This window comes from Eretmochelys imbricata, chromosome 7, assembly GCF_965152235.1.
Source record: "Eretmochelys imbricata isolate rEreImb1 chromosome 7, rEreImb1.hap1, whole genome shotgun sequence".
Classification (NCBI taxonomy): Eukaryota; Metazoa; Chordata; order Testudines; family Cheloniidae; genus Eretmochelys; species Eretmochelys imbricata.
The window spans coordinates 1177345-1190986 of record NC_135578.1 but is presented as its reverse complement, the minus strand read 5'-3'; the positions used below and the strand labels follow the sequence as shown (position 1 = coordinate 1190986).

The following is a 13642-nucleotide window of genomic DNA, read 5'->3' as shown; positions in this document are numbered from 1 at the left end:
ATCCCTAGGGCCCTGGACAACTCCCTCCGTCCCACCTCTTCCCCTCCCCGCCGCTCCACCCCCAGCCCACCTCTTCCCCCAGCAACCTCGCACTCCCTGGCAGCCGCGGGAAGCGGAGCAGAGCGGGCTGGAGCCAGGCTGCTCCGCTTCCCGTCGCTGCCGGGGAGTGCGGGGGGACTGGGGCTGGGGCTGGGGCTGAGGCCGGGGCTGGGCTGGGGGAAGCGGAGCGGGCTGCTCCCACCCCCCAGCTAATCTCCCGGGCCACTCTGGGGCCCCCAAAGTGCCCCCCCACAGCTCCTGCCCCCAGGCCCTGGGGCAGGGGGAGGCCCGGGGGGCTGTGTAGGGCACCCAAAGGGCTCGGGACGGCCCTGCTAGCTCGGGTCAGAGTCCGAGCGGGGGCTCAGCTCACCCGGATCCCCGCCGGGGACCGGAGGCTGGGCGCGGTGTCACGGCCTGTGCCGCGGGAGGCCCCCCGAGGTGAGCTCTCGGCAGCGCCTGGGCGGCCCCCCTGGACCGGGGCGGCGAGTTGCACGGTCCGTGGGGCCCGGGCTCCAGCAAATTCAGGGCCCAGGGGGCTCCGCCAACGTTCAGGGCCGGGTCTCTCCTTCGCGGCCCCCCCACCAAGCGTCTCCTCCCCCGGGCGTCCCTGCCCGCCCCGGGCCCTGGGCGGCTGCCCCTGCAGAGGGAGGCGGGGAGGGGGCGCAGGGCGGCCCCCCACCCCGGCAGGCGACTCCTGAGCAGCAGCCTGGGGGGGCTTGGGTGAGCGGGGGCCGGGGGGACCCCTCCCTCAGAGCTTGCTGCTGCCGATGGGAGAGGGCTGGGGGGAGTCCCCCTCGCTGTCCCCCCACCCCAGCCCCGGGGCAGCCTGGGGGGGAAGGGGGCGGTGCCTGGGGGGCTGGGGGCGGGGCGCTGGGCGGGGCGGCTCCGCCCCCAGCGATTTCGGAGGCGAGTGAAAGGAGGCCGCGGAGGGCCCGCAGGGGGCGCCGCACGTGGCAGCACCCAGTGCAGACGAGCGGGGACAGTCTAGGCGGCGGCCGGAAACGGCGCCCGGGCTCTCTATGGTAGCCGGCGCGGAGGCGGAAGCGGAAGCGGGCGCCGCTGGGCGGTTGCCGGGGAACGGCCGGCCCATGAGCGCGGCGCGCGCTGCCCGGCGGGGCCGCCGCGGCCGCCGGAAGCTGGTGCTGCACGTGGACGTGAACAACACGCTGGCGGTGCTGGACTCGGCCGCGGGCCAGGGCCCCGGCGCGGCGCTGACCGGCTTCCTGGGCGGCGCGGCCTGGGGGGCGCCCGGCCCGCGGGGTGGGGGCCGGCGCCTTCGGGCTGCTCGGGCGGGGCCCGGCGAGGGGGGGTGGGTCGGGTCGGTGCCAGGGCGGGGCTCGGCGGGGGGCGGGAGTGGGTCGGTGCCAGGGCGGGGCTCGGCGGGGGGGGAGTGGGTCGGTGCCAGGGCGGGGCTCGGCGGGGGGGGGGGAGTGGGTCGGTGCCAGGGCGGGGCTCGGCGGGGGGCGGGAGTGGGTCGGTGCCAGGGCGGGGCTCGGCGGGGGGGGAGTGGGTCGGTGCCAGGGCGGGGCTCGGCGGGGGGGGGGAGTGGGTCGGTGCCAGGGCGGGGCTCAGCGGGGGGGGAGTGGGTCGGTGCCAGGGCGGGGCTCAGCGGGGGGGGGAGTGGGTCGGTGCCAGGGCGGGGCTCAGCGGGGGGGGGAGTGGGTCGGTGCCAGGGCGGGGCTCGGCGGGGGGGGGGAGTGGGTCGGTGCCAGGGCGGGGCTCGGCGGGGGGGGGAGTGGGTCGGTGCCAGGGCGGGGCTCAGCGAGGGGGGGGGGAGTGGGTCGGGTCGGTGCCAGGCCGGGGCTCAGCGGGGGGGGGAGTGGGTCTGTGCCAGGGCGGGGCTGAGCGAGGGGGGGGAGTGGGTCGGTGCCAGGGCGGGGCTCAGCGGGGGGGGGTGGGTGGGTCGGGTCGGTGCCAGGCCGGGGCTCAGCGAGGGGGGGGTGGGTGGGTCGGGTCGGTGCCAGGCCGGGGCTCAGCGGGGGGGGGGTAGGTGGGTCGGGTCGGTGCCAGGCCGGGGCTCGGCGGGGGTCGGGTCGGTGCCAGGCCGGGGCTCGGCGAGGGGGGGGTGGGTCGGGTCGGTGCCAGGCCGGGGCTCGGCGAGGGGGGGGTGGGTGGGTCGGGTCGGTGCCAGGCCGGGGCTCGGCGAGGGGGGGTGGGTGGGTGGGTCGGGTCGGTGCCAGGCCGGGGCTCGGCGAGGGGGGGTGGGTGGGTGGGTCGGGTCGGTGCCAGGCCGGGGCTCGGCGAGGGGGGGTGGGTGGGTCGGGTCGGTGCCAGGCCGGGGCTCGGCGAGGGGGGGTGGGTCGGGTCGGTGCCAGGCCGGGGCTCGGCGAGGGTGGGTGGGTCGGGTCGGTGCCAGGCCGGGGCTCGGCGAGGGGGGGTGGGTGGGTGGGTCGGGTCGGTGCCAGGCTGGGGTTCGGCGGGGGGTTGGAGGTGGGTCGGTGCCAGGCTGGGGTTCAGCGGGGGGGGGGGAAGTGGGTCGGGTCGGTGCCAGGGCGGGGCTCAGCGAGGGGGGGGTGGGTCGGGTCGGTGCCAGGCTGGGGCTCAGCGCGGGGGGGGGGCTGGGTCGGGTCGGGGCTCAGCTCAGCGAGGGGGGTGGGGCAGCGTGCCAGGCCGGGGCTCAGCACACCAGCTGCCTGACCCTTGTCCAGGCCTTTCTGGGAGCGATGGCGAAGGAGGGTTTTGGAGAAGGAGGAGGAAGCTTTGTAGGTGTGGAGGGGAGCGCTGCCCCAGCGTGAGGGGGTCTTGGAGAAAGCACACAGGTGCTTGTTTGAAAATGTCAGAAGGGGCAATGGAGGCTGGCAGCATGGACTGATCGGGACCGGAGTCAACCTCTTAATAATGAACTAGAGAGGACAGTCACATTTCCTGCACTCCATAGCCTGAAGGGACCGCTATGGTCCTCTCGTCTGAACGCCTGTATAACACAGGCCCAAATCCCTCCTTTTCAACGAGGTAGGGTGGGGGTAGGCCATGAAGGGACTTGTAAGCGAAGGCACATGGCTTATGTTTGATGGGATAGAGAAAGAGGAGCCAGAGGAGGAGTGCAAAGGGGGGGTGAAGAAGTGACATGGTCAAAGCAACATATTAGGAAAATTATCTTTGCATCAACATTATGAATGGATGTGAGCAGGGAAAGATTGCATTTTCCAAGGCTAGAGAGCAGGATGGTGCAGAAATTGAGATGAGAGATTGGAGGAGAGTTTGAGCTGTGTGGATGGATAGGATGCAAAAAAATGCAGCAAGGTGTAAACAGAGCCTGGAGGTGAGGAGCTAGGGAGAGGTCCAAGTCAAAGACGAGTGTCTTGTCCACATGACTGAAAAACGAGAGAGCAGGGAGAGTTTGGGGGAGAAGATTAAGAGCTTTATTTGAGCCATGTTGATCTTGAGCTGTGTGCAAGATATCCCTGAAGAGAGGTCAGAGACAGGTAGAGATTGTCATTTTGACAGGAGAGGGGTGTGCAGTAGATCTTGTGACTCAGCACAGAAATGGGAGTTGAATTTGGTTTTGCACACGAGATTAGCTCGAGATAAGGTACAGAGGAAGAAGAGAAGGGGACCAAGGACAGAACCCTAACAGAAAGCTGGAGGGGAGAGGAGGACCCCCCCCGGAGGCACTGATGTAACCATTAAAGAGATAGGAGGAGAACTTGGGGGCGGAGAGCTGAGGGAGCGCAAGGTTTGAAGAAGACCATGGTGAGTGGTGCCAACAGCAGCTAACCAGGAGGATGAGGCTGGAGTCCTGGCTCTGAAGTGTGGCTAGGCCAGGGGCGGGCAAACTTTTTGGCCTGAGGGCCGCATCGGGTTTTGGAAATTGTATGGAGGGCCGGTTAGGGGAGGCTGTGCCTCCCAAAACAGCCAGGTGTGGCCCAGCCCCCGCCCTCTATCCGACCCCTCCTGCTTCTCGCCCCCTGACAGGCCCCCCGGGACTCCTGCCCCATCCAACCCTCCCTGTTCCCTGACAGCTCCCCCCTCGGGACCCCTGCCCTATCCACCCCCCTCCCACTCCCTGTCCCCTGACTGCCCCCTGCCGCCTGCTTTCCTTCCTGACTGCCCCCTGGGATCCCTACCCCCATTCAACCCCCCTGTTCCCCGCCCTCTGATCACCCCGACCCATATCCACACTCCTGCTCCCTGACCACCCCCCGAACTCCCCTGCCCTCTATCCAACCCCCTCGTCCCCTTACCGCGCTGCCTGGAGTACCAGTGGCTGGGCCGCGCAGCACAGGGTCCGGCCGCCGGGCCGCGCAGCACAGAGACCGGGTCTGGCCGCCCGGAGCATTGCGCTGGTGGCACAGTGAGCGGAGGCTGCGGGGGAGGGGGAACAGCAGGGGAGGGGCTGGGGACTAGCTTCCTCCGCCAGGAGCTCAGGGGCCAGGCAGGAGGGTCCTGTGGGCCGGATGTGGCCCGCGGGCTGTAGTTTGCCCACCTCTGGGCTAGGGAGAGGACATTAGAGACCTTGGCATGAGCAGTTTCCATGGAATACAAGAGCAGAAGCTGGACTGCAGGGGGTCGAGGATGGGATTGGAGCGATAGCAATTGTAGACAGTATGTTCAATGAGTGTAGAGTGAAGAACATAAGAACAGCCAGACTGGGTCAGACCAAAGGTCCATCCAGCCCAGTGTCCTGTCTGCCGACAGTGGCCAATGCCAGGTGCCCCAGAGGAAGTGAACAAAACAGGGAATCATCAAGTGATTCATCTCCTGTCGCCCATTCCCGGCTTCTGGCAAACAGAAGGAAGGAAGGAGATGGGGCAGTAGTTAGAGAGGCAAGGGGGAGTCCAGGGTTAGGTTTTTAATGATGGGAGAGACGAGCATGCTTGTACTATGAGGGGTGCAAGTGAGAGGTTGAGGAAAAGAGTAAAGGAGGGTTTAAGGATGGGGATGGGTCGCTGGGGCAAGTCATGGGGTTAGAGGAGGAGAGCAGATGAAAAATCATAGGACTGGAAGGGACCTTGAGAGGTATCTAGTGCAGTCCCCTGCACTCATAGTAGGACCAAGGATTATCTTCTAGACCATTCCTGACAGGTGTTTGTCTCACCTGCTCTTAAAAATCTCCTGTGATGGAGATTCCACAACCTCCCTGGGCAATTTATTTCAGTGCTTAACCACCCTGACAGGTAGGAAGTTTTTCCTAATGTCCAACCTAAACCTCCCTTGCTGCAATTTAAGCCCATTGCTTCTTGTTTGCATCTGTGATGGGAGAAGGAGACAGTGGTGGGAAGGGAAAGCTAGCTGAGGGGAGAAGGACCGTCCTCTCATCAGTCTGTTTTCTCTGGGAAGAAGTTGACAAGGTCGGTGTAGAGAGAGAAATGGAGGAGGGTTTGAGGTGAGTCAAAGGTGGTGAAAAGGCCGCTGGGATTGCGTGCATGGGATGCAGTAAAGTTGGAGAAGTGGAGCTGTTTAGCCAGGAAGATGGTAGAAGAGAGATCACACTTATAATAGATTTCAGAGTAACAGCCGTGTTAGTCTGTATTCGCAAAAAGAAAAGGAGTACTTACGGCACCTTAGAGACTAACCAATTTATTTGAGCATGAGCTTTCGTGAGCTACAGCTCACTTCATCGGATGCAGTTTCCACAGTATGCATCCGATGAAGTGAGCTGTAGCTCACGAAAGCTCATGCTCAAATAAATTGGTTAGTCTCTAAGGTGCCACAAGTCCTCCTTTTCTTTTTACGTATAATAGAGGAATTTAGCCAGGTGACAGGATTTCTGCCAGAGATGTTTCGCTGCACAAGGCAGGAGTGGAGGAAGTGGATGTTGGAGGAGAGAGAGGGCTGAGGGTCAGCAGGGAGGAGAGATGGGAGAGAGGAGCAGAAGAGGTGGGGGGAGAATGAAACATGGAGAGAACCAAGAGCCATCTCAATGGAAGAAAGGAAAGGGGGGACAGGGCAGAAGACAGCAGCGAAGTAGCTAGTGCTGGTGCCCAGGAAGTCGCAGAAGGGCCGAGTGATGCGGTGTGAGGAGGGGGCTGCCGAACGAGATCAGGTGGTGGTTGGAGAGGGAACTTGGCAAAGGCAAGAGCAGTGCTTGGCGAAGACTCAGTCAAGGGGACAGGCGCTTGGTGAGTTATAATTTGAGTCACACATTGATTGACCTCTGTGCCTCCTTGCTGGGCACTGTTGGTCTCGCACCCCAGCAGCAGAGAGAATGGATCCGTGTATGGGGGTGACTATATTTGAGTAGAGCTGGTTCCTACAGGGTAGGGCTGGGCCTTTACTGGTGGAGGAGCTGAGAACGGAATAGTTATGGGAAATGGATTTCCCTTCCTCTCCCCGTCTCCCTTCAGAGGGGAGGGGCTGCTGTCAGCAAAGTCTCTGACCTCCCGTTTCTCCCTCAGCCACGTAGCTCGCCTGTGTTGCAGGGCATGGCTTTCTCTAGCACTGTGCATGAGAGCAGTGGGCATGAAATGCCCCCTCTTAGGGGGGTTGTCCCAACTCTTCTGTTGCTGTCTGTTTCAGGTGAGTGGCAGTGGCTGAGCGACTCCCCCTCTTTGCTGCCTCCCTGCCCCGGCGCTGTCAATTTCTGTTCTCAGTATGGCCGCGATGCGACGTTCCCTGACACGGCAGTGGGGCGGCGTTTCAGAAGTCTGCACGCACGCTGCTTGCAGCTCCTGGAGTGGCAGGGCCAGCCGCACGACGTGTTCTCTGTCAGAGGCGAGCATGCCAAGCACTATCACTTGATCCTGCCTGCCTTCTTCCGTCTCCTGGAGACGCTGCACCAGGAGGGGAGGCGCTTTGCTGTCATCTTCAGGACCTTTGGCACAGACCTCCCCCGCATTCTCCATGCAGTGCACTGTGCCTTGGAGGGGCAGCACCCCCAGTTCCCTGCCCTGCGAGACCTCTCGGTGGGTGCACCTTGGAGGGCCTCCCCGGAAGCAGAGGGCTGAGATCTTTATGGATTCTTTTTCCCTGCAGTAGCTTCTTTGAACATACTCTGAGCTGCCTTTCCAGGCAGCCCCGTACTCCATAAACCAGACTCCCCCTCGAGCTGCTGCCTTATTAAAATGCTGACCTTTGGGTAGCAGCAATTTGCACAGCTTCTCAGAAGAGCCTTTTAGCTGGAGTGTGTGGGAGCAAGTGAGCACTATACAAATCCCTCCTCAGGCTTGTGAATTTCCATGTGCTTGTGCTCCCCACGGAGTCTCTGTGAGGGAGGCGGTCACCTGGCCGCGTGGGCCAGGTTCGGTAAAGAGATTCCTGTGCCCTCTGGTATGGCCAGGGGAACCTTCTGGTTGGAGCATAGCTGGTGATGTCGCCCTCCCAGAGCAGTGAGTGGGACTAAAAATCCCAGGGGCCAAACCAGCTGTTCTGTGGAGCCTGTGCATACTCCTGAGGCATGGAGTTGTGGGGCGCACACACCTGTGCGCTGTGGGAAGTTAACCAACTTATAGAAATGGTCCTTCGCATACAGCTGATTTCCAAGCTGGAGGCTGGATTCTGTCAGAGAGTCTGACAGACGCAGCCAGCAGCCCATCTGCTTCCATTGCCCCTGGGGGGTGAACTCTTCAGGCTTTGATTGTTCCAAATGTCTCGCTCCCCTGTGGAGAACTGCCCTTCCCCGTAACGTGCTGCTCATGCCGCCTCTGGCACTGGAGGCTGTTTGGGGAGGTAGCGGTTGTCACTGTGTTATCCGTGTTGCAAACCGTCCATCCTGTCTTCTCCCAATGACATTGCAGCTCCCGGTGGAGCTGACTGCGGGCCGAATACGCTGCAGTCGGCGCGAGGTGGTGCTGAGCCGGGGTCCGGAGCACATTTCCACCAGGGACGGTGGGAGGAAGCTGTATAGCTGTTTCAGCTCCCTGCAAGGCTTGGGTGGCTTCCAAGACCACTTTGACTGGTGAGACCTAAGCGGGGCCTGGGACGTGACTTGAGCTTCTTTCCCACTCCTTGCATAGTTCCACTCTCCCTGCCAGCCCGCGTCTCATCCTTGTGAGTCAGCCCCCATGTGTTACCCTTAGGAATTCCCCTTGCTCCCTGGGGCTCATGCCCACGGGTCGGCTGGTCTGCTGTCCTGGCTGCCTGTGGCACAAACTTTATTTAGCCAAGTCGGACAGAGCTAGCTTCTTTCCTTGTAAGCCCATTTCCTCCTGTCCCTCTTGCTTGTCTCTGAACTCCCTCCAATTGGTGACTCACCCTGGCTAGGAGTGAGGGCAGAATCCCTGATGGCTTGCCCCAGAGCTTGAGAGAGAGAACAACTATTTCCTTCTTGCCCCATTTCCTGTCACTGCAGGGGAAGATGTTATCCAAACCCACTCAAAGTCTCCCGGGTTTGGATTGTCTTGAGCCCCTGAAGACAGTCTGACTGGGTCCAGGCTCTGTGTTGCAGGGAGTCAGCTCCCTGAGGGGCACCTGTTTTCCCACTTGCTGTATTTCAGGTGGGCCAGAAATCAGTTCTCCTCCCAGGGTGGGAAGCCCCTTTGGATTGACCCATACGACTCTAGTGTGCACCACATCTGCATCGATGACAACATTCGACTGGACGATTCAAACACCATCATTTGTCCCCAGGTACTCAGCCCTGCCTTGCACTGGGCTTTCAGGCCCCTGGCGGGGATTGCCAGGCCCCCTTGCTGGAGAGGGTGGTTTGCTGGACTCCTCTGCCCTAGACAGTCCCCAAGGAGTGCAGCAGGGTGGAACTGGGGGCCAGGAGGCTGGACTCGGAGGGAACAATCCGTGCATCTGCTGAAGATTAGAATGAACTCATTTGTTGGCACGAAACAGCAAGTGTTTTTTCCTGCACTTGCTGCATGACAATCTCTGTCCTCCGCTGGCATGAGTCACTCTTACTCCCTGCTGGGACCCAGTTGCCAGCCAGCCTCCCTCTGAGCGAGACTGAAGCTCGTTCACACTGCTGGATTTAAAGGGCAGTTTTCACACTGGAGCGCAAAGAATATTTATAGAGACAGGAATGTGCCTGGCCTGTCACTTGCTATTGTGGCACTGTTTGGGTTCGAATAGCAGCCTGTCCTTCCCAGCACAGCAGAGGAGCCTGTCTCCTTTGCTGAGGTGGTGTGGGAGGGAGCGTGGCAGACCGTCGGGAGGGGCTAGCAGCAGAGGGGCGGCAGGGCAAAAAAGGTTAATTGGACTTTTCACCAGCATGAAAGTCTCTCTTGACTATTTGCTGTCTTGTTCGTGATACGGACTGTTATTGGCCCCAGGAGAGCCCTTAGCCGGAGGAGGTTGTTTTCAGATAAACAATGTTGAAGGCACTTAGTGGAGCAGGAGTCTCCTGCCTGCAGGCAGCTTCTCCCTGATTGTCTGCTGCCAGGAAGCCAGGTTCACCCAACTCATTTGCTGAATGTCCGCTTGAGCCCCATTTGCCTGCAGGGAACCTGTCCCTTCGCCACCCAGAACCGAGGCCCCATTTTTTTTAAAGAGCAATGCTGTAGAGATGACTCAGGCAGCTGCCCGTTCTCTGACTCCAGACAGACTTGTTGGTCTGTGGGTCAGAGAGAGGGCGTTCTAGCCACAGGCTCGGCTGGGCATTCTGTTGTCAGCGCTCTGCTGGCTGCCTGGCTGCTGATGCGGGAGTCAGACTAGACTCCAGCTTGCTCTCCGCTAACTGTACCAGCCCTGCGATGCCCCCTGAAGTAAGAACTTGTTTCTGTCGGTGAAAGCACCAGCTATACCTCAGACAGCCAGGGAGCCCAGCTGTGCGTGTGGGGAACAGCCTTCCTGTGCGACCGGGGTCCAGTCGCTTACCCTCTCTGTGCCTGGGCCCCAGTGGTCCTGAAAAGCCTGATCCATGTCATGGTGCTGGGATGGTAAATGCACTAGGGGCTGTGAGCTACTCAGGCACTCGGGGGCTGGGGCCATGCAGCAGCCTGATCAGCTAAAGGAGGGGCTGTTCTTGGCCGCACTTTCCTGGTGTAACTACTCTGAAGTACAGCTTTCTTCTAGCTATGTTTTGTGCTTCGCCCTCCCTTGGGAACGGCTCAGCTTTGTGGTTTGGGTAGCCAGTTCCTGCCGTGGGAGACTGGTGCAGAGCGGTGGGGAGGGAGGCAGGAAAGGGGGGTGGAGAAACCTGATCTCTTGTTGATACCATAACGGAGGAGGGGTGGCAGCTTTCTGCCTCTGCCACCCTCCCAGCTCTGGAGCAGATCCACGCACTTCACCTTACAAGTGGAGAGGAGGATTGAAAGAACCCGACTTAAAAAACGAACCCTCTCCAGGACATCTGCTCTTCATCTCCTGGCAGTGCACTTGTGCAGAGGGTGGCCCTGGCACCTCCTGTCCTGCTGTTCTCCGGCCCCTCACACGTGCCACTGCTCAGGGTTGGAGTAAAAGCCTCAGCTTCACCATCCCTTCTTCTCTTTTCCCCCTTGCAGGTGTTTTCAGAGAGAGGAGGCAGCTGCACCAGGCTGGCTCCCACCTCAGAGCTGTATGATGTCTGCCTGGTGCAGACCAATCTCCTGGAGGCCATTGCTGATGAGAGCTATTTCCTCCGCTGCGTGAGAAGATGCGAGGAGAACTATGAGCGCTACCTGGCCAGTGCCGAGAGCCAGCTGTGTGACGCAGAGTGAAGTCACTCCGGACCTAGCAGCTCGGGGCGGGATGTGAGGGCCTTGGCCAGTTCCCCCGTGGGCTGCTCCCAGTTTGCAGCTGTCTGCAGTTTGATTCCTAGACTGGGCCCCTGACCGCATCCCACCCACATCCCAGTGGAACCAATGCACTTGCTTTTAGCTGGCCTCCCCTTCTTCCAGCCTGGCGTGTGCTTCTGAGCTGGAGGCAGGAAGCTCCAGACACCCTTCAGAAACGCAGGTGTCTGCCTGATGCCCTGCAGGAGGCAGCCGCTTCCAGCCGCGCCCGTCACAGCAGCACTTCCTCCACTCTTGGTGGGGTTTGGGGTTTTTGATCGTGCCTCTCGAGATGCCTGGCTGGGGCAGTGCTCCTGCGGGTGATGGGTGTCGGATCCACCGTGGCTCTGTGTGGAAGGGACCATCTCTCTGTTCTGTCTGTACAGTGCGGTTGGCGCTCTAGCTGTGCCGCAGTACAAATAGTCGTCATAATCCCCTACCGTGTTTTCCTTACTGCGCGACGTGTCTCGCATTGTACAGGCGTATTTCGTTAGAATACCAGTGTGCCTGTAACGTCACCCCTGGACAGCAGGGCTCTCTTCACTCAGACCTGGCTGCGGGGCAGCTCACAGCAGGCCTACAAGTAACGGGGTAATGCTCTCCGTCGCTTCTGAAGGGAGACTCCTGCCCCTTGGGTCCCCATTCTCTCCCCCCCATCCCCGGTGCAGAGGGAGCAGCACCGCTTACGGGAATGTTGCTAATAAGACTTTGATGCGGAGATGAAGACGGTGACAGGGCACTGGATGGGGACTTGGTGACCTTCATTCTAGTCCTGTCTCTGACCTGCTGGGTGATCTTGGGTGCGTCTGCTATTCCCCGGCTCTGACTGCTCCCCTGTGCTCCACCACTTGGGTGGAACCTGGGTTCCAATCTGCTTCGGCACAGAACCGTGCAAAGCCCCTCCAGCTGGTCTGGCAAAGACAACGCCTCTGAGGAGATGCAGAGGCCAGAGTAAAACCGTGTGTGTGTGCTGTTCGACCTGGAGCTACAGCAGCTCCTGGGGCTGAAGGGGGATGTGGTGAGAGATTCTCTGTTACATCCCTGTTAGAAATGCTAGTCAAGCTCACTCACGCTTGTGAAGTGCTCTTTAGAGTCATGGGAAAAGTTACACTTGATCTTAGTCAGATTAAAAATCTGGTTACAAAACCCCATCCAGCTCGGTGCCCATTAGAGGGTGTTGATGAAGGATATTTTCCAGTGGGTGAGTTCAGGATGCCTTCTGCATGTTCCCACCTCTGGGCTCATGAGCTGCAGTGGCCCTGCAATCCAGAATCCATGGTGTGGTGGTGGAGCACTGTTCTGTGGAGTATAAACACTGCCCAAGGAGCACTCGGCTTCAGCACGCTGGGGCAGGGCCCCACCTCCTGCAGAGTCAGACTTTGGAGAAGACGGAACTCAAGGTGAGTGTCCCAGGCCCCCATCTGGGCCATTGGAGGGGGCATAGGAGAGCCCTGAGGGCATGCTCTACCTTTCTTTGCAGTAAACCACCTTGAATGCCCTGAGCCAGAATGTCTCTAGTGCCCACTGTGTTAAAATGGAAGCAGGGCATCCATGCCCAGCCCCACAGCTGCATCCAATATAACCCGATGAAAGGGCATGCCAGGTTACTCTGGTAAGCAGGGTCTCTGGCAGAAGAGCAGTTGTCTTTGTGGAGTGTTGTATCAGAGATCCAGAGGCCCCACCTTTGTGCGGGGATGAAAGTGAACCGAAGCTTCAAAGGCTCGAACAATAGCCTTACCTTCCTGAGAGCCAAAGTCTAGCCGCGCACCCGGATGCCTTGGCTGCTAGCACAGCCAGGCAATTGGTGAGACCCTGCAGCGCCATCGCAAGGGCAAAGTGTAGGTTCTGTTGGCAGAGACCTCTCCCCACACAAACCCGAGGGGTAGCTAGGCTTGGCAGGACCTGACTGTATTGGTAAATGGCGATAAACCGATTCTTATGGACAGATTTTCCCATCAGTTCATATCTATCTGTCGATGATGGTCCGGCGGAGTCAGGACACTGCTGCTTGAGAACTTAATTTGATCTAAAGCTGTTTACTTTGTATTTTGATGGGCTGTTGACACTGTTGTAATGGTTATAAAGCTTTACCTTTGTGAATCTCAAAGTCTACTGGCATTAATTCCTGTCTGCCCTCCTCCATAATCTCCTGCAATGGGGACAATCTAAATGGGTAAAAACTCCTTAAAATACCCAATGATATTATCTATAGATTATAAAATACAGTTTGTCCAAGCCTAGGTCTAGCCCCAGAGAGACCTACTTTTGGGACTCGATCTAGCTTCCAGCAGCCGTGTTGCTCGCTCGTAGCTCAGTGTGGCAGGTGGGCAGACCCCCCAGGCTGAAGGATGAGCATCTCCAGTATCGTCTAGCCGGAGCTTTGACAGCTCAAGAAGACTGGTGTAGTCCAGCTCACCCTGCGGGGAGCTGACAGTGCTCCTGGTTTGTGTCCCATGTAGGGCAGTCGTGTTGCCAACGCTGCCTGATAGCTGGCAACGCTTGTCTCCGGGGAGGCCCCGGGACCTCCTCACACCTCAGTGCGTCCAGCTGCACCGTACATGGGAATCCAAGAGTTCCAGTTTGGGCTCTTCCTAGCTGCTGCTGTCACAGCCCAGATTTGTGCGAGGGTAAAAACACTTGGTGCTTCTCAAGGCCCTGGAACAGACTGTTGGCCACCTCCACCAGAGGGAACCTGTCATGGTGCCTGCAACTGCTGGGGGGCTGCCGGGCCAGGTCCAAGTCGAGCTCAGAGTCCTCAGTGATTCCTCGGCATGAGTGTGGCACAGAGCTGATCCCACAGCTGGGGCCAGGCAGTGTGCACCTGGAAGAAGCAGCAGTTCAATTTACAGACTGCCTGTGGTCCTGGGGAATCTGTCTATGGGGTGCCTGCTCGGCGGCTGCTTCGCACCTGGAGCTAGTCAGAACCGACTCCAGGTTAACTACTGGTGTGTAATATTTCTGTCCTTTGGACAGTGAAGGCCAGACATCTTATTACCCCTCCCGCTAGAACTCCCCTGAAAGAGATG

The 13642-nt window shown here is 60.0% G+C and overlaps 1 protein-coding gene across 1 annotated transcript; it reads left to right on the top strand.

The window, feature by feature from the left end:
* Nucleotides 1-1095: 1095 nt before the first annotated feature.
* LOC144267851 (uncharacterized) lies at nt 1096-12723 on the top strand. The gene is made up of 5 exons (XM_077822207.1): nt 1096-1299; nt 6499-6884; nt 7716-7876; nt 8415-8547; nt 10368-12723. Exons 1-5 carry the CDS (start codon nt 1128-1130, stop codon nt 10560-10562), a joined length of 1047 nt encoding a protein of 348 aa, XP_077678333.1. The 5' UTR covers nt 1096-1127; the 3' UTR covers nt 10563-12723.
* Nucleotides 12724-13642: the final 919 nt, after the last annotated feature.